General features: G+C 54.5%; 2 protein-coding genes across 7 annotated transcripts in view; one reads left to right on the forward strand and one right to left on the reverse strand.

Annotated features, from left to right (window-relative positions):
* Positions 1-5,977: 5,977 nt before the first annotated feature.
* Positions 5,978-17,454, forward strand: GPRIN1 (G protein regulated inducer of neurite outgrowth 1). Of its 2 annotated transcripts, none has more exons than XM_082723159.1 (2): positions 5,978-6,572; positions 13,498-17,454. In XM_082723159.1, the coding sequence occupies exon 2, from the start codon at positions 13,664-13,666 to the stop codon at positions 16,517-16,519; it is 2,856 nt and encodes a 951-aa protein (XP_082579285.1). In that variant the 5' UTR covers positions 5,978-6,572; positions 13,498-13,663; the 3' UTR covers positions 16,520-17,454. The 2 variants fall into 2 exon arrangements, with proteins under 2 accessions (XP_082579285.1, XP_082579286.1); XM_082723160.1 differs by lacking the exon at positions 5,978-6,572 and adding an exon at positions 6,744-7,582.
* The window catches only part of CDHR2 (cadherin related family member 2), a gene marked incomplete at its 3' end in the record, with an annotated part of 36,343 nt that continues 34,141 nt past the window's right edge, over positions 16,654-18,855 (reverse strand). For all 5 annotated transcript variants that reach the window (XM_082723153.1, XM_082723157.1, XM_082723155.1 and 2 more), the window contains one exon: positions 16,654-17,744. In XM_082723153.1, coding sequence (XP_082579279.1) covers positions 17,610-17,744 — 135 coding nt within the window. The remainder of the gene's footprint in view (positions 17,745-18,855) is intronic.

Here is an 18,855-nt window from a genome sequence, read left to right on the forward strand (position 1 = left end):
ATCCCGTTGCCTAGAAACTGGCTCTGGGCTGAGGGTGGGGGAAGGCCAGGCCGAGCCCAGGCAGGGGGGAAGGAAGAGCTGTCACCCACACTCCACCCTCAGCACCACCCCCAGGCTCCCAGAAGCCCACCCCGCCCTCTGCCCAGCACCCATGGGTGTTTTTTAAAAGATAAAACAAAATGTGAAAAACAGCAGCTATGGTAAAGCCCTTCACAGCCGCTAAAGGGCAGGCTGCCTGTGATTTCACTTGGGCTTCTCAGTGGCCTACCCCCTAGAGGCCTGGACCCATTTTCTCAGATGAGAAAACTGAGGTTTCAGGAAGCAAAGACCCCACAGCTGAGGTCTTCTCAATAGCAACACCACGGCTCTGAATTGTTAGCTTTGGGATATTGGCCTGAGACACTGAAAAGGAAGATTTAACAGTATAAAAAATTCCATAACCCGTGAGTTGCAGAGGGTAAAGAGAAACATTTTGTCACGATCCTTCTGCACATTAAGGAACCAAGAATGCCTCTGCCATGCCCTCCACGGTGCTCCTTCATGCGGGTCCACCAGCACCCCCTTTTCTTTAGAGGGGGGAGGGGCAGAGAGAGACTCTTAAGCGAGCTCCACACCCAGCATGGGTGCCTGATGTCGGGCTCGATCTCACAAGGCTGAGATCATGGCTTCAGCCAAAATCAAGAGTCGGAGGCTTAGCCAACTGACCCACCCTGGCACCCCTACAATGCCCCTTTTGATGCCCCAACCAGGCCTTCACCATGCCACACTGCTGTCCCCCTACCATGTTGCCCCTATACCCCACCATGTCCAGTTGTAGCTCTTCTCTAGTCCTGATGCTTATCTTCCACAGGCTGGACAGGGAATCTTGAGCTTGATTCCTGGCTCTGTCATTTCACCAACTGGGTGACCTCGAATAGTTCATGTAACCTCTCTGAACTTCAGTTTGCTCAGCTCAAAAGTAAGGATATGAATTTTCACCCCATAGCACTGATAAGAGAATTAAATAAGATACTGATGAAAAGGTGTTTTGCAAACTATACAGGGCTGTACCATGTGAGTGATCAATTAGAATCGTAAATGTTGTTATTGTTTTCATCATCAGGGCCAAGAAATGGGGCAGAGCAACCAAAGTGGGCCCTCAGATCAGAGAAGGAGCCCATGCCCTGTGTTGGGGGAAGAAAGAGCTCCTTCCCTGGCAGAATAAAGGCCAAGGGTAGGGACTGCCTGAGAGCACCTGCAGGCCACTGAAGAGCAGAGTGTGCTCTTGTGCCTGATTCCTCTTTCTCAAGCACCCCTATTCCCTGTCCCCATCCCCTACTACCCCCTCTTCTTGTCCCCCCACCCCATGGCCCACCTCTGCCTTCAAAATAGCCTCTTTGGGGAGAATGGGGGAGAGGGCTGCCAAGGAGCAGCTGGGCCATGATTCAGCCTGAGTCACCCATCCAAATCCTAGGGCCGCCCCCAGCTGGGCCAGGGCCTGCAGCTGCCAGAGGGAGGGGGGTGTGGCAAGGGAGGGAGGGGGCCTATGTGGGCAGCAGATTTTGCTCAGAGGTGCCTAGTCCGGGGGCTCTCAGGAATATCAGGGCAGAGCTGGGAGGGCCTGGGAGTGATGCATACGAGGAGGTCAGGGTGGAGAAGGTCACCCCACAGACATCAGTTATCTGGGCTGACTGAGGAGGCAGGGTTTGTGTGTGTGTGTGTGTGTGTGTGTGTGTGTGTGTGTGTGTGTGTGTGTCTGCACAGGCACGGGGTGTCACAGGTATATGTGTTGTCACTTTCTAGCTCTGTGACCCTGGCAAGTTACTTAACCTCTCTCTGAACATCTGTTTCCTCACTTAGGAAATGGGAAACATATTATCAATCTCAGATGGTTTTCCTTAAGTATTAAATGTAATAAGATGACCTAGGCAGTCAGTGAACGGAACACCACTAGGGTAGAGTGGATTATATATTGCTTGTGTGAGAATGGATACATATCTGAGTGCTTGTATTCAGGGACGTGGGTATAAGCCTCAGTGGGGAGAGGGTCTGGATGAGTGTTTCTTGAACTGGGTGAATGTATTCTGTGTGTATGTTTCTGAAGCACAGATAAGAATTCTTCAGAAAGTGGGTTTATGTGGCACTGTCTGCCATATGGTCCCACCCCTTCTCTCCCTCTCCCTACCCTTTCACACACATACATACACTCACACACACACACACTGAGAGGCCATGATTTGCTGAAATTCAGCCTAGACCAGGACCAGTGCTCAGGCAAAGGAGTTGAGAAACTGTGGACGCTGCTATATTGGCAATCTCAGACTTTCTTAAAAGCCTTTAACCTCAAGCAAAGCTGGAATGAGTGTGAAAGGGGGAATGTGTGTGTTGGAGTGGATATGAACATGAGAGAGCATGAGCTCTGTGTGTGTGTGTGTGTGTGTGCATGCACACACGCGTGCACACAGGGGTGGAATTGGGGGGTGGCTGCATCTCTGCTCTGGTACAGTCTGCTTGTCTCCATGGCGCCTGTTGCCACACACGCTTGCTTTTCAGAAAGTCACTGGGATTGTTTATTCCACCCCCAGCCTGGGTGCCAGCCAAGGAGCTGCAGGCACTTGTTTATCTTCTGGTGCGTAAGAGTGTGTATGGCTTCCCAGCAGCAGACCAACCCGAGATACGTGCGCACACACACTCACACGGGTTGATGACCATGTTAGTTATCACAAGATGAACCTGAGCCCCAGGGTGAGCCACAACCCGGGCCTGGGCATATTTGCTCCACATGGGGACAGAGATGAACCCCCAGCAGCTCCACGTAGACACACCACCAATTTAGCAACCCCTAAAGGGCCAGGAAAGTGTGAGAGCCAGTTGCCCTGATTGTGGTCTTGGGCTCTAGCCCCACCCCCAGAACTAATCACTGCATGGTGGTTGGCCAGTCCTAGGTCACTGCCCACCCCTAAAGCTGACAGTGAGGCCCATCTGATGCCACCACATAGACTGGGGTGGGAAGGTAGCCCCCAAGGAAAATGGAGGTGTTGTGCTCAAAAAAGGGTGCACAGTATTGGCCTTGCCATAACCTTAACGTCTATTATGAGTGCTATGCTATGCTTGGTGCTTGGTGGCTTTATCTCTTCCTTTATCCTCTTCAGAGCTCTGAGAGCTGAGTTACATAGGATGAAGTTGAGGCTCAGACAGACCTCAATCAAGGTCACACAGCTAGTGCTGGCAAAGTCAGGATCTGAACCCACACTGCCTACTTCCATGCCCTTTTTGAGCTCCCACTGTGCTTTAGCAAGTGTTTTGTTGTCTGGAAATTTTCATTTTTAAACATGCTTATATCAATAAGTCCCCATGAAACAAACATGGTTGGAGAGTGTGACAAAGGGCAAAGATGGAAAGAGGCCCTGACTGTGCTCATGAGGCAGACACAGCTAGAGTTCTGACCACATCCCTTCAGAGGCCCTTAAAATTTCTGCACCCACCAGCAAGACTCCCAACAGGTGGTCCCCGCACCTTTGTCAAAAATCTCCCCTTGGGCTTCGGAACCCACTTTACCCACATAAACTGTGTGCCATAAGCGCCTGGGAACTAACACATAGCTCCACGGACTGACCCTTCATCAGTGTCCGCCAGGTGCTGGGATATAAATATACCAGCTCCCGTACCCTAAGCCAGAGGAATTCTGAGGTGTACATTTACCCCATTTTCTAAACTTCCTGCAGGATTACACTTCACCCACCCACTGGGATAGCTGGCTTAACAACCACCTCTTACTGGATGCCTTCCCCTCCTGGGTCACCTTCCCAGTCCGCTGCTGACACCACCTAGGGAGGTGTCTCTGCACCTCCCAAGTAAACCACTTTCCCTCAATCTTCATCTCAAGATCTCTGGGCTGCCCCAGGGCTCTGGATCCCATCCTCTTCTTCCACCCTGAGCATCTGGGCCCAGCCATTGTGCTTTCCCTTTCTGGCATCTTCCCTTTCCCTCACTCCTGGCCCCTCTCATCAGAATTTAAATGCCTCCAAATCTCCTCAATTTAACCTTCCATCCCACGGTAGAGCTTATGATATTGCCTGTCTCCCTCCAAGCCCAAATCTACTGAGAGTCATATGCTTGCTCTCTTTACTTCTTTACTCCAATTTACTCATCAATTCCCCCGCCTCAAGTCTTCCTTCCACCCCCATCACTCAGCTCACTGCGTTTTCATCAAATTTCCATTACCTTCTCTGCAAAGTCCAGAGATCATCTCTCAGGCCATATCTTGTCATCCTGATGCAGTTGACCCTGTCTTCCTTCTGGAACATTATCTCCCCTTGGCTTCTAAGGCATCATTCTCCCGAGTTTCTCCTGGTTTATCAGATTACCATTTCTCACTCTTCCTTGCAGTCTTCTTTTCCCACCTGGTACCTTAATGTTGGCATTCCTCAGGATGTAAGGTTCTTGTCTCACCTTCTTTGGTCTATACTCACCTTTCATGTACTGATACCCCTCTCATGGCTTCCATCACCCTTGTCTGTCTCCAGCCTAGTCACTCAGGAGCTCAGTTTTAGACTCAGACGTCTCAGCATGGAGATCCCACAAGCTCCTTCTTTCTCCAGGGCTCATCAGGTACCTGTCCTCCATATGCTCAGCTCTCCCAAGTCAGAGCTTCAGACAGGCAACAGAATCCTCTCTCCCTTCACAGCCACAACCACCCATGACCAAGGCCTGTTGACTTTACCCTTAAATAGGTATCAAACCCAGCCCTTTCTCTATCCCAACAAACACTGCCATGTTGGACATCATCATCTCTCACCTGGACAACTTCATGGCACCCTAACTCATGCCCTGGTTCCACTTTTATCCACCCTCATCCTGACCCAGGGGGAGCTTTTTAGATCACAGGTTGGTTCTTGCCAATTTTGATGTCTTGTGAGCCTCCCCAAGACTTGATGTCTTCATCTGTGTCATGGGGCCAATAATGTTTACCTGGAAGGATTGTAGGGGGAGTGGAATGAAACAATGAATGTAGAATAGGTGTGAAGCAAAGAGCTCTTGTGGGCAGCAATTGAGGAATTTTCAGGGCCTGAAACATTAGGAAGCATCCCTTATGTTGGTGTTGTCCATGGTGCTGAAAACTGGTTCTGCATCCTGAGGATGCTGGATGCTGGGAATCCCTGGGATACTGGTTCCCTGGGATGCTGGCTGAAGACGTTGGTCCGATAGATTTTCATTTGCTGCCTGGATTTTGAAAAGATCACGGTGATGTATGGTTCATCAGGTAAGAGGGAGGAATAGAAGTTAACGGTTTAGCGTGAGGTTTCAGGAGTTAGCTCCACTGTTAACTAGCTGTGTGAAAACGAAGTAACGCATCAGTATCTCAGTTTTCGCACCTGAAAAATAGGGCAATAATAAATATTAATTCGCTCCTAAGTAACTGGAAATGAAATTTTGTGACACCTGTAACAAAAACTTAGCACGGTGTCTGACCCTAAATAAATGTTATATTAGTTGTTACCATTTTTAATAGGTGGCTTCACTGTACAGGTGAGAAGGTCATATCATCTCTTGGCAATTACAGAATTATTTGTTCAAATCTGGGAGGTCAAGGAGGATGGGACTATTTCTCTGAGAAGAAAGGTCCAGAGGATGGTAGGTAAAAAGGCCTCATATTCTTGGCAGTTCAGACTCAACTGGAAACCCCTGAACACCTACTTTGGGCTCCTTCATCTTTTCAAGACCACTGCGAGGTAATTAATGATAGTCCCATTTTACAGATTGGGAAACTGAGGCTCAAAAATGGGGAAATATCTTGCTCAAGGATACCCAGAGGGAAGAGAGCCAAGCTTTCATAGCCAGAGAGTGGGCGGGCATCCTGGCTGGGGAGGCCCGTAGCGCGGGAATGGAAGGAGCCTCGCTCCCACCCTACTCGTGTCCCTTCAACTCGCGGGAGCGTGGGCGGTGGCGAGACAAAGAGGTGGGGGCGGGGCGGGGTGCTAGGAGAGAAGGCCGGAAGTGCGGCCAAGGCGGAGGCGGGAAATTTCCGTGCAGGGGGAGCTCGGAGATCGCGCCGACCTGCCTCCCTATACAGGCGCAGCGTGCCCTTGGACAAGTGGCTTTCCTTGTCTGAGTCCCAATTTCCTCCTCGGTGAAACTAGTAGAGGGAGTTCGCGGGGCTGGATTGAGTGAGATCTGACAGGCTACGCGCCCCGCCCGCAACAGGCGCCCAGCAAATGGGCAGGCGCTCCGCCCCTCAGTCTCCCTGTCTGTGAAATGGGAACCGGGTCGAGGAGGGCGGGGAACCCAGGAGTCCCCGGACCTCGGCGAGGAGCGCCAGGCGAGGGGCGCCCCTCCCTCCATCCACCCCTCCGGCCTCCTCTTCCTCACCGGCACCGCCCCCTCCCGGCTTCGGAGGCCTCCAGTCGGCCAGCGCGCATGCCCGGGGCGGGGCGCGAGGCGGGAGCGCGGAGCGGGCGCGGGGGACGGCGGCGCGGAGTCCGCGGGTCCGCCCGCCAGCCCCGCCGGAGGCAGCCGAGGCCGCTCGGGCGGCGGCGGCAGCGGCGGGAGCCGGAGCGCAGCGCGCTAAGGAAACGGAGCGGCAGCACTGTCGGGTAAGCGCCTAGCCCGCACCTGCTGCCCGCTACGGGCGGGCTACATCGACCCCATTTCTCGGCTCCGGGCGGCCCCGGAGCCGCTGTCCAGGGTCCTCGAACCACCTGGGTGGCGGGGCTCGCGCACCAGGCGTGGCGTGTGCCCAGCTTGCGCCCGGGGTGTATGTGTGCGCGCGCGGCCGGGGGCGGCGGGTGTCCATTTCCAGGCTCCTAGCCCGGGCGGGGCGGGGGCGGGTCCCGCAGCAGCGGGCCTGGCACTGGAGGGGCCCTGAGGGCCGGCCCGCCCTGTGTGTAGAACCGGGACCCCGCGCCCCGCCTCGCCGCGTGCGGCCGCATTGTTCGACAGGGCTGTGCGGGAGGGGGCGCTTCCCGCCACCGCGGGGAAGGGGGTCCGCCCGCGTTGATTCATTCCCCCCGCCCCGGAGAGAGCTCTGTGCTCGAGTGGCTCCCCTGGAACCACCGGCACCACTGAGCACACTCGCTGTCGCACACTCAGTGTGCCACACACTCTGGGGCACCATCACACACCCCATCACACACTTACCGCGTTCGCACACCAGTATCTCTCTCCTGGATGAGGCCACGATCTTCACACACACACACACACACACACACACACGCCCTTGGTCATTCCATCACACTCATACACACGGCCACCTGTACACCCACCCAGTACACCAAGTAGGAGCCTTGCGTATACACCCAGGCATAGCTACGCATTCATACCAGATATTGCCTATCACAGCACACTCAACAATATTCCCTTATCACATCACACTCCCAGCCACCCTGCTCTGGCTTGCTTTTCCCTATTCACACTTGCTCATGGTGTCCCTCTTGCAGCCCTAGACCCTGGAGTAGGCTGTGCACACACTTCCTCTCCCATACTCCCCATCTCTTAGCTTGCTGCCCTGCACTCCCTTAGCTCAAGTGTGCACACCCCTGCAAGTCTACTCTTGCCCTCCTGTGGATGAATGGATGGATGGTCTGAGGGCCACTTCTGGAAAAAGGTATGGCTATCACCCTTTGTTACACTCTTTCTCCCCTCCAGTCCCAGGCAGGAGGCTTTGCTGCACCAAGGCTGCTGGGAGCCAAGGGGCCAAGAGAGTGAGGGGCAGCAGACCAGGATTGTCAGAGACACACACAGGCACACACTCACACCTGCTGAAGCACTGCCAGCCTTTGTTGGTCTTGTCACATGGGAGGGGGTGTTTGCAGGTGCCTGGCAGCCTGGGCTTCTTATTGGGAAGAAATCCTAGAGAAGAAGGAAAGGGCTGGCGAGGTCCCGGGGCCAGAATAAACATCCACAGAGGCTCTTCTGCCTAGGAGTGGGGCACAAGGCCCTCTGTGTACATCCAGGTCAGCTCTCTGTGAGAGACCCTGAGGTCTCTCATGCTCACACCCACAGGGTCTAAGTGGCCCCCACAAGATGTAAATGCACAAGACATTCTGCATATATGAGTCGCATGTATACACACCAAGGTCTTCTTCAGCAGAATGCAGGAGCCAGGTCCTGGCTTTCCAGGCTAGCCTAAGCTGGCACGGACATCGACAAGCAGTCTTCACACTCCTCTGCATGCCAGGTGAGCTGGCCCACACACCTTGGGGATCATTTCAATCTTTTACCTGAATCAGGTCACGTAAGCGTGCAGGCTCATCTGTTCATCTTGGTGGTGTGTGCAAATGGGGACATTCATGCTTCCTCGGGTTCAGGGGATTGGGAAGACCCTTGGTCTGGCCCCAAAGAACAGAAAGGAGCTTTAAGAGCCAAGCATCAGTGTCCAAAATCTTAGCGGATACAAGCAGGAAGAACCCAGACTTCGGGTTCAGACACAGCAGGCTTTGAACTACAGCCTCCTGCACCAGCTGCGTACCCTTGTCGAGCCTTTTCTCCCTCTGACCTCAGTGTGCACATCTGTGAAATGGGATGATAATGCCCCCTCCATAAAATCCTGGTGAAGTCCAGATGACCAAATGAGCCTGAGAGTGCTGGGCCCATGGCTGAGCCCAGAGCGGAAGAGTGATGGAACTGGGTTCCAGGGGGAGGGCTGGGCACAAAGAGGGGGCACCCCAGGCCTGAGCTGCCTCTTGGAGAAGTGGCCTGAGGATACTGAGGATCCCTCGAGAGCCAGGAAGCACCCAGTAGAACTGTGAGCAGCAGAGTCTGAGAATGGTTTCTTGGCAGATCTTAAACCCAGGGCTGGGCCAACAATTCTAGATATAACTACATCCCATCCCCCATTTCAGAGACTGAGGCCCAGACCGTGGAAATACTCACTCAAATTCAAGGAGCAAGTCAATGACCAAACTGGTGCCTGACCCCACCTCTTCCTTAAGCCCTGGCCAGGCTCTTCATCCCTACCCCAGACCTCCTTCTGTGTCCGAGAACTGCACACTGGGAACCAAGAAGCCAACATTTTCTAGGGTGGTTTTCAAAGGAGACGTGTTACCAGCCGGGCCATGCCTGCCTCTCAGTTTCCTCTTCTGGAAAATAACACAGCACCTGCCTGGCAGGTGGATGAGGTCTGCATAGAGTAAACGTACTAAAGGCTTGATGTGTGAGGTCACCACTCACCCTTCTCAGCATCTAAGCCAAGGGTCAAAACTCAGGGGGCTATAGGCCAGGCGGATGCCTATGGGAGGGGCTGGCTATAAGAAAAACGAGCCAGTGATCAAAAGCAATGTGAAATCTGCCCCGGCATCCAGGACACATAGGGAGGGGTGGAGATTGGGGCTAATTGGGGAGTACACCCCCATCCAAGAAGGCAGCCACTGCTTGGCTCTTGCTGACTGTTGCCACGCAGGAAGCATGCTCAGATTGCCAAATTTTAGTTTTCCAAGAGAATCTGGAAATCTGATTTTCACATGAAATCTTTGAATTTTTAAATGTTGACGGTTAACGCTTTTAAAAATTTCCTTTTAGCACTCTGGGTCAAACAAGCAGGTCTGAGGGCTAGATTCTGCCAGTTTGCACCTCTGCTGCAGGCTGTCCGTCCCCTGCCCCCTCTGGGGAGCACAGCTGGGCTCTGACAGGCTTGAGTAGATAAAAACAGGCCTTCCATGTACACAGCCCAGCCCTAAAGCGAGCAGAGCCCCACACACCCCTCATCTTCTCTAATCCTCACAGCAGCCTCGTGGGAGCAGGGGCGGCTTTCTCAGGGTCCCCAGTGAGGAGAAGAGACTTGTCTCAGCTCATAGAACTGCTAAGTAGGGAAATGCCTCATCTCTCTCCCCTTATCAACCTCACTCCAGCCACTCTGGCCTTTTCACGGCTGCCTCAGATGCTGGCTCCTCAGAGGGGCCTTCCTCAGCCAGGTGTGTAAATCAGCTGCTCCCCACCCCCATAGTCCCACAAGTCCCTCGGCTTAATTTCCAAAGCCAGGTGCCTCATTGTCCTCTGCAAGGGGTAGACTGCTCCAACTCTAGTGTCCCCATATTGGTGATGACCCCCCTCCGCCCCAGTCCCATAAGCCCGAAGCCTGGGGGACACAGTAGTGAATAGTATCAGCTCAATCCCCATCCAGTGACTCAAGGTCTAGGCAGGGACCTGGAGGTCTAAAGGACAGAGTGACATGTGTCTGGTTAGAGGAAGAACAAGAGGCCATAGGAACTCCTAGGAAGCTGGTGGGCAAAGAAAGCTCACTGGAACAGGAGACATTTGAACTGGGACCTGACGGTTTAATGGGAGTCATGCAACTGTTTAGAGGCTGGGGTGAGAGAAACTGTGAAGCCACGGATGAGCCCAGAGAGGTTATCACACATGCGACACCTGTGTGTGCCCACACGTGTGTGCGTGTTTGTACCTACTTTGAGGAATGTGTCCTGAAAGATAAAGCTTAGCGGGTAAGTGAGTACACGGGGGCTTGGGAGCACATGATAGGATTGGACTTGACCCTAAAGGCAATAGGGAGTCTTTAAGGTTTCTCCCCCAACCCCCATTTTTAAAAAACAGAAGTAATATATGCACACATAACCACAATTTCATGCATTGCAAAGGGGCATACCAAAAAAAAAAATTCTCTTCCACCTCCAGATCCCTGGTCTCACTTCCCAGAGGCAATTGCTACAAAGTTTTATGGGTTTCCTTCCAGAAATTTTCTTTTTATAAATAAACCCATATATGTGTATCTGTCCTTTTTTCTTGTCTGCATGCATGGAATCCCACCAGTCCTGGCTTTTTTCACTTAATTTATCTTAGACATCATTCCTTATCACTCCACACTTTCTGACAGCTGTGGGGGGGGGGGTTCCGTGAGGCTGTCCCATATTTAATGAACTGGCTTCCTGTTTTTTTTCTCATCACCAGCCATGTTCTCGTGCACCCTTGGTGCACCATCCATCCATCTTCAAGACCGTTCCTGGAGGTGGGCTTGCTGATCTAAATGCCAAGTGCATTGTAAACTTCTATAGGAACTGACCAACGTCTTTCCAAAAAGATTACAGCTAATTTACTTCCCTAGCAAGAGCAAGGAGGAGTTGGAGACAAAGAGGGGCATGGTAGACCAACATCTTAAAAAGATCATTCAGTCATTCATTTAACAAATTATGTCTAGGGGACTACTTGCTTACTATATGCCAGTCATTGTTCTCAACCCTGAGTGTATATAAGTAAATACTACAAAGTTCCCATCCTGCTGGAGCTGACAGTATTTTTTTTTAATTAAAAACATTTTTTTAAGATTTTTATTTATTTATTTGACAGAGAGAGAGAGACAGACACAAGTAGGCAGAGAGGCAGGCAGAGAGAGAGGGGGAAGCAGGCTCCCTGCTGAACAGAGAGCCCGATGTGGGGCTCGATCCCAGGACCCCGGGATAATGACCTGAATGGAAGGCAAAGGCCCAACCCACTGTGCCACCCAGGCACCCCTGGAGCTAACAGTCTAATGGGAGAGACAAACCATGTGTAATAAACAACGGTATGTAATATATCACTGGTGACGGGTTCTATGAAAAAAAGCTGAGCAAGGCAGGGGGGATGGAGAGTGCCAACCAAGGCTGGGGAGGAGGGGGTCAGGAAAAGCCACAGGGAGCAGACCATGCAGATTTTAGGAGGGTAAGCATTCCAGGCAGAGGAAAGAGCCAGTGCAAAAGCCCCAGGGCAGCGTGCATCCAAGGATCAGCAAGGCAGCCAGTGTGACTGAAGCAGCATGATCGAGAGAAAGTGGTGGGAGACAAGGCCAAGATCAGTGATGGGGCCAGAAGGTGCAGGGACATGTAAGGAGTTTACTTTTACTTGGCATGGCATGGGGAGCTACTGCATGGCTCTGAGCAGAGGAGAGATGGGCTACCTTGGGTCTTACTAAAACCCTTCCAGCCGCTGTGTTGAGGTTGAACCGTACGGGTTGAAGGAAGAAGCCAGGATAAGCCAGGAGGGAGACAGTCCAAGTTCAGCTCAGGAGATTGGCCAGGTTCCGACTGTATTTTGAAGGGAGATCTGTCATGTTTTGTTAATGGATGGGATGTGGGGTGTGCAAGAAAAGTCAAGGGTGATTCTAGGGCTTTTGGCCTGAGCACTAGTGAGATGGCTTTGGGAAGGAGGGTAGGTGGAGCAGGTTTGGGGGGAATCCAGCACGCTGCTCACTCTGGCTGCCGGTGTGTAGTGGGGACGAAGTTGCTCACGGATCCAGCTGCCTGCTAGCCCCTCTCCCCGATGTTCCCCAGACACTGCACACCCAGCTTGTCTAAAACACAGCTCCCCATTTCCCCAGATTTCCTGCCTCACTCCCACCCCAACCCTGGCCAGAATCCCACAGGCCACCCCTACTGCCACCCTCTGCAGCCGGCTGGCTCCTGTCGGTTTTCCCCAGGATCTCTCAGTTCTGCCAACTCTCATCTCTTGGACCTTTACTGTGCCAGCTCTCACCTACATTATTGCAGAGAAGGGCTGGATGAATGAAGGAAGAATTGGAAGAAGGAGAGATTAAAGAATGGTTGGCTAGCCCCTCTGGTCCCGCCTCCACACCATCCCAGAGTGGTCTTTGAAATCTCACATTTCAGACTATGTCCCTTCCCAACTATAAATCATCCACATCTTCCCAGGGCCTGCACAGACCAAAACTGCAGTCCACAGATATATTTTATTTGACCCACGTGGTGTTTTTCTTTTTTGATCTTGAATTAGGATATTTTACATTGAAGTCCTGGATCTCCTGCTACTCACTGATACTACCCTGATGAATATGTCCGGAACAGTGATTGGCTAGCGGAGGAGTGGCTCCCGCCTTAGGGCATACCCTCTCTGCTTTGCAAACTTTCCCTGCCACTCCCTACTGTTCTCCACCCAGCCTGGTTCCCTCACTTAAATTACCCTCCTGGCCCCTATGGCATCAGAGTTTGTGACCTGCGTCCTAGAAGACAAAAGCGTAACTGCAGAGTAGCATGCCGAATGCGGTGGGCTGACAAGGAAGACAAAGGGTATCTGCTGCATGGGGTAAAGATTGATGAAGTTGAAAAGTCAGACCATGAGGGCCCCTGGGTGGAACAGTCTGTTAAGTGTACGACACTTGGTGTCAGCTCAGGTCGTGATCTCAGGGTCATGGGATCGAGCCCCCCATCAGGCTCCTAGCTCAGTGCAGAGTCTGTGTGAGGCTCTCTCTCTCTCTCTCTCTCTCCCTCTGCCCCCCTCCATGTTCTGTCTCCCTCTCTCCCTTAAATAAGCAAATTTTTTTAAAAAAAGGAAAGAAGTTACACTGTGGCCAAGTTGTGAAGGGCCTTGAATGCCATTTTAGGAAGTTTGACCTTTATCTAGAGGGCCACTGGGAGCAGAGAAGCAGGGGAGTGATGGGGTGGGACAGAAGAGGACCAGATGGGGGCAGAGCACCCAGGGAGGAGGCCCAGCTGCTAGGAGAAGGGTGGGAGGGAGGAGATAGATGCTCCTCGTCACGGGGTCTTCCCTGAGTCTGAGTCTGTTTTCTTTGTGTTTCAGAACCAGATAGAAGCCTGGGGCACAAGTACAGTTAGGAGGGCAGTTGGGCAGTGCTGAAGACCCAACCTGGCTCCAGCTTCTTTGGAAGAACTCCAGCCCCCCAGCACCTCAGCCCACAGCCCTCTGCTGCCCACAGGATGGGAGCCTGGGGGCTGGGAGCCCAGCCATGAGGGACTGCTGCCCCTCCCAGCAGAAGGCCAGCCCTGCACCCCCTAGGCACAACTCTGCCCCAAGCCCAGGCATGGACTCTAGACACAGCAGCTCCAGTGGGGCTGGGGAAGGGGCCTCTTATTCTGAGGGCCCTGGCGGGAGCTTGGCCTGCATCCCTCCCCAAGAGGCAGCCAGCAAAGAGACACTGGGGGCACATGGAGCCTTGATCTCAGGGACACCAGAAGCCAACTTCTCTGAGAAGCCAGAGCCTGTGTCCTCAGTGAAAACTGATCCCTCATCCTTGGAGAACAGAAATCCTTTGTTTTTGGAGAAGATGGAGTCCAAGTCTTCAAAGCAGGCAGATTCCACTTCCACAGGAAAGGAAGCTGCTGGGTCCTTGAGAACAGCAGATCCTGTGTTTATAGTAAAGACAGAGCCTGCAGTCTTGGGGAAAGGGGATCCTGTGGCTTCTGGAAGGATGGATCCTGTGGCCCCAAGAAAGGAGGATCCTGGATCCTTAGGGAAGGTAGATCCTGTGTACTCTGACAAGGTGGAACCAGTGTCCCCAGGAAAGGAGGCCCCTGTATCCTCTGCTACATCGGATCCTGAGTTCCCAAGAAAGGAGGAGCCCTGGTGCTCAGGAAAGGAGCTTCCTGTGGCCTCAGAAGAGGGATCTGTGGGAAAGGGAGATCTTGTGTCCTTGGGAAAGAGGGTTCCTGGGCCCTCAGAAAAGATGGATCCTGGGTCCTTGGAAAACACAAATTCTGCAACTGCAGGAAAGCTAGATCCTGCCTCCTTGGCAACACCGACTCCAGGGCCATCAGGCAAAACTGGGCCTGTGTCTCCAGGAATAGTGGCTCTGGGGTCTTCCGGAAGGATGGAGCCTACTCACTTGGGGATGACAGATTCTCTATCTGTTGGAAGTGCAGAAACTGGGTCCTTGACAAAAGAGGACCCTCAGTTCCCGGGGAAGATGGAGCCTGCCTCCTCGGGAAAGGAAGATCCCATGTCGATGAGCGTGACAAAAACCATGTCTGCTGGGCAAGTGGATGCTGTATTTTCAGGAAAGATGGAACCCACATCTTTGAAAAATGTGGATCCTGTGTCTTCAGGCAAGGTGGGTCTGGTGTCTTTGGGAAAGATGGATCTCATGTCCTCCGGAAAGCCAGAGCCCTTGTCTCCTGGGCAGGTGACAGAAACTGTCTCATCACGAAAGGAGGACCCAGTGCTCTCCACCAAGGTAGATCCCATTTCTGTGGGAAATACAAAAACATCATCTTCTGGAAAAGCGAATCCTGAATTGAAAGGAAGGTTAGACTCTGTGCCCTCAGGTCCAGGGAATCCCAAATTCTTGGGAACAGTGGGACCCTCATCCTCTGTCAAAGCTGACACAGTGACTGAGAGGAAAACAGAGCTGCTGTCCTCAGAGAAGGCAGGTCCTATGGGCTCTGGAATGGTGGGTCCCACAGCCTCAGGGAAGGCTGACACCATGGCCTTGGGCAAGGCAGACACTGTGAGCAGAGGGAAGGCAGAAGGTGTTCTCCCTGGAGAAGTAGACTCTGTGTCTTCTGGAAAAGTGGCCCCTGTGTCTCTAGAAAAAACAGCCCCGGCACCCTTGGGAAAAGGAGAAGCTGTCCCGGAGGGAAACATGGATCCTTTGCCCCCAGAGAAGGGGAATCCTATGAACTCCGCAAAGGTGGATCCCAGGGCCTCAGGGAAGGCAGATCTCAAGTCTGAGGGCAAAGCAGAAACAAAGCCCTTTGGGCAGGAGGGCCCTGCTTCATCGGGAAGGGTAGAGACTGCACCTCTGCGGAAGGAGAAGCCGCTGGCCTTGGAGAAAGGGGAGCCGGAAGCCTCAGGAAACGTAGACCCTATTGCCTCTGGGAAGGTGGGGCCTTTGATTCCAGGGAAGGCTGAGGCCGTGCCTTCAAGAAAGGCAGAGTCCCCCTCTTCCGGGAAGTTGGGTCCCCTGCCTGTGGAGAAGGCAGAGGCCTCCTCCTCCTCCAAGCAGGCAGATGGCAAACCCTGGGGCCCAGGCCCTTCTCCCGCGGGGACTGGGAATGGCGGAGGCCTCTTGGAGTCAGTGCCAGAGCCCAGCGCAGAGGCCTCCAGCCTAGGCCAGAAAGACCTGGCAGCCGCTGGGGCCGAGAGAAGCCCCGGCCCGGAGGCCATTGGGCCCCCACCCGGGCCGCGGACTCGCGACAACTTCACTAAGGCGCCGTCGTGGGAGGCGAGCGCCCCACCGCGCGAGGACGCGGGGACGCAGGCGGGCGCCCAGGCCTGCGTGTCGGTGGCCGTGAGCCCCATGTCTCCGCAGGACGGCGCGGGCGGCCCGGCCTTCAGCTTCCAGGCGGCGCCTCGCGCGCCCAGCCCCGCGCCCAGGCCACCCTCGCGCCGGGACGCGGGCCTGCAGGTGTCGCTGGGCGCCGCCGAGACGCGCTCCGTTGCCACGGGGCCCATGACGCCGCAGGCGGCTGCGCCGCCGGCAGCGCCGCCCGCCTTCCCCGAAGTGCGGGTGCGGCCCGGCTCGGCGCTGGCGGCTGCCGTGGCGCCCCAGGAGGCGGCCGAGCCGGTGCGCGACGTGAGCTGGGACGAAAAGGGCATGACGTGGGAGGTGTACGGCGCCGCCATGGAGGTGGAGGTCCTGGGCATGGCCATCCAGAAGCATCTGGAGCGACAGATCGAGGAGCACGGGCGCCAAGGGGCGCCCGCGCCGCCGCCCGCCGCCCGCCCAGGCCCTGGCCGTGCAGGCTCAGTGCGCGCTGCGCCCCCCGAGGGTCCCGCCAAGCGCCCGCCTGGCCTCTTCCGAGCGCTGCTGCAGAGTGTGCGCCGGCCCAGGTGCTGCTCCCGAGCCGGACCCACGGCCGAGTGATCTGCTCCCCTTTTGTACGCCCGGGTTTCTAACCTTTTCAGGCTCCCTTCTTGACCCCAAGATCCTAGAAGGGAGCCCCCTCGACGGGCGGGAGGCCCCCCTGAGAGGTGGGCAGCCTCTAGGGCCTTCTCATCCTCTTCTTCCCCTGCCAAACTCACCAGTGAACCCTCTCTACCCAGCCCCCTCATGGTCATGGGACCACGAACTCAGCCCTGACACCCCCCTGTTCCCTTCCAGCCCTCATCACTCCCTCCCTCCCTGTCACAACTCGGGGATCTGCTCAGCAGGCCCAGCCCTGAGAGCTGAGGCAGGCTCCTGAGATGTCCAGACTGGTAGGCTGAAGTCTTCAGTGGCCACCAGGTCCCCAGAACTGGAGAGACTATATACAAAAGCTCCAAGTATGCAAGGATTGGTGTGTGAGACCCCTGAGTGTGCAAGGCTCCAAATATGGGGCCCCTGGAAGAGTGTGTGTGTCCATGCAGTGGGCTGGCCCCCATGGCCCGGGCATGTCTTGCATGCTGGTAGTCATCCCCAAATCCTGTCTCCCCCTCATCTGGCCCAGTCCCCAGCCCTATCCACCCTCCCTGGACACTGTTCACAATTCCTGACAGCAGGAAGGCAGCTGCAGGAATGCCCGGGGGGCACAGATGAAAGGAGAGTCTCAGACAGGTCTGGGAATCACAGTCAGAAGCTCATGGAAGGTCTTGGGTCCCAGGCAGCCTGGCAGCTGGTCTTGGGTATTGGGGGCAGGACAGAAAGCTCACTTTATAACCACAGTCCTCCTTTAAAGGCTGCCCTCTCTCCCTCGTCCCTGTGTGTTGTGAGCCCCACGAGTCCCTTGTGACCACTCAATACCCCTGTCCCCACCCCTCCAGCCACAGTTTTTGGCTACAAACTGTCACAATATACATTGGTAATAAAATTGTCCCCCAATTCTTGGCAGGTGTGATTGCCTACAAGCAGAAAGGGACAGAGTAGCATGATATATTAATGTATTCAGAGAGGGGTAGGTGTGGTTTGGGGTGACAAGACTTCTTCCGACGTAGATCACCATGTGGGGCTCTGCAGCAAAGGTCCTGTGGCAGGGACATCACAGGTCTGTGGTGTCCAGGCCAGCATTGGTGAAGGACAGCTCCTGCTGTCCACCTCTGTCCGTCTTCCTTCCTGACAGCACCATGCCCAGAGGCTCTGTATCTAGCTCCATCGGACTGCGTAGGGCTTCCTTCTGTGGGGAGAAGGAGGGAAGGTATGAAGGGTAGAGATGGGGTGATTTTCCCAGTCTGTAAGGGACTCTTCAACCCATGACAGATGGCTGCTTAACTGCACACCCACATGCTCTTCCTGGGGCCTGTTTCTTGGCTGTGTCCCAGAGGTGACCATGGTCACTAGTGGTGCAGATGGGCTCAGGTGAACAGGTGAAGGGGTGGGCCTGAGGGGGGAAGTCTCCTCTGGCCTTTGCCTGACCCACGGACACAGCAGGACTTCGGTGTTGTTCTCAGTCCTGGATAATAGCAGGCTCAGTGTCCTGTGCCAAGGAGTCAGTCCAATCCAGTTCCTGCCACCTGTACCCCAAGGCCAGCACTGTGCTGGGCGCAGTCCATGACCTGAAGTACCCACAGGGGACCCCTGAGGCAGGGATCCTGTACCCCACTTTACAGATGTGGAAACCGAGGCTCAGAGGGCTCTCATGGCCAGGAAGAGGCAGAGCAGGGTTTGGATCACTGGGTCTTGTTGGCCCTAAAGACTGTCCATTGCTGCCCCTGGTTGAATCTGGCATCTCCCTGTGCCACCCTCAAAGGGCCACATCACACCCAGGATCCCACCTGCAGCTCATCACGGCACACGCTCATCTCCCTGCCTTTCCTCTTCCCCCTTCCCTTGCAACTTGCCCCAAACTCAAACCTCCTCACAAGGGCGCCCTCCTGTGAAGCCTCCCCCAGGCTCAGCTCCGCCAACACAGAGACACCTCTGGGGGCAGAGCCCCTGCCACCATTCTCCCCAGGGCATTCCACAGGCTTTTTCTGGACTAGGGCTTTTCCAGTCCCTGATAAACAGGGAACATCCAAGGGGCCCCAGGAAGGACTAAACAGGGATCCCCTGAGTCCTCACCGTAGACCCCCGGTGAGAGCCATTAGTGCAGTGCAGCCTAGGACAATTCAAACTGTCCTTGAAGACAGGAGACCTGAGTTCTGGTCTGCCCTTGCCTTGCAAGCTTTCTGACCTCAGGCAGGTCAGCCCCCAGAGCCTTCTGGCCTTGGTTGCTTGTGAAGGTTGCATTAGATCACCTCTCAGGTCTCTCAGACCTTCCACACAAACATTTACGGAGGTTTGGGGTG

The sequence above is a fragment of the Mustela nivalis genome (genome assembly GCF_964662115.1).
Source record: "Mustela nivalis genome assembly, chromosome: 3".
Taxonomy (NCBI): domain Eukaryota; kingdom Metazoa; phylum Chordata; class Mammalia; order Carnivora; family Mustelidae; genus Mustela; species Mustela nivalis.

What these genes read in the sequence shown, in the direction of transcription:
- GPRIN1 (XM_082723159.1), top strand. Translation starts at nt 13,664, where the DNA reads ATGAGGGACTGCTGCCCCTCCCAGCAGAAGGCCAGCCCTGCACCCCCT.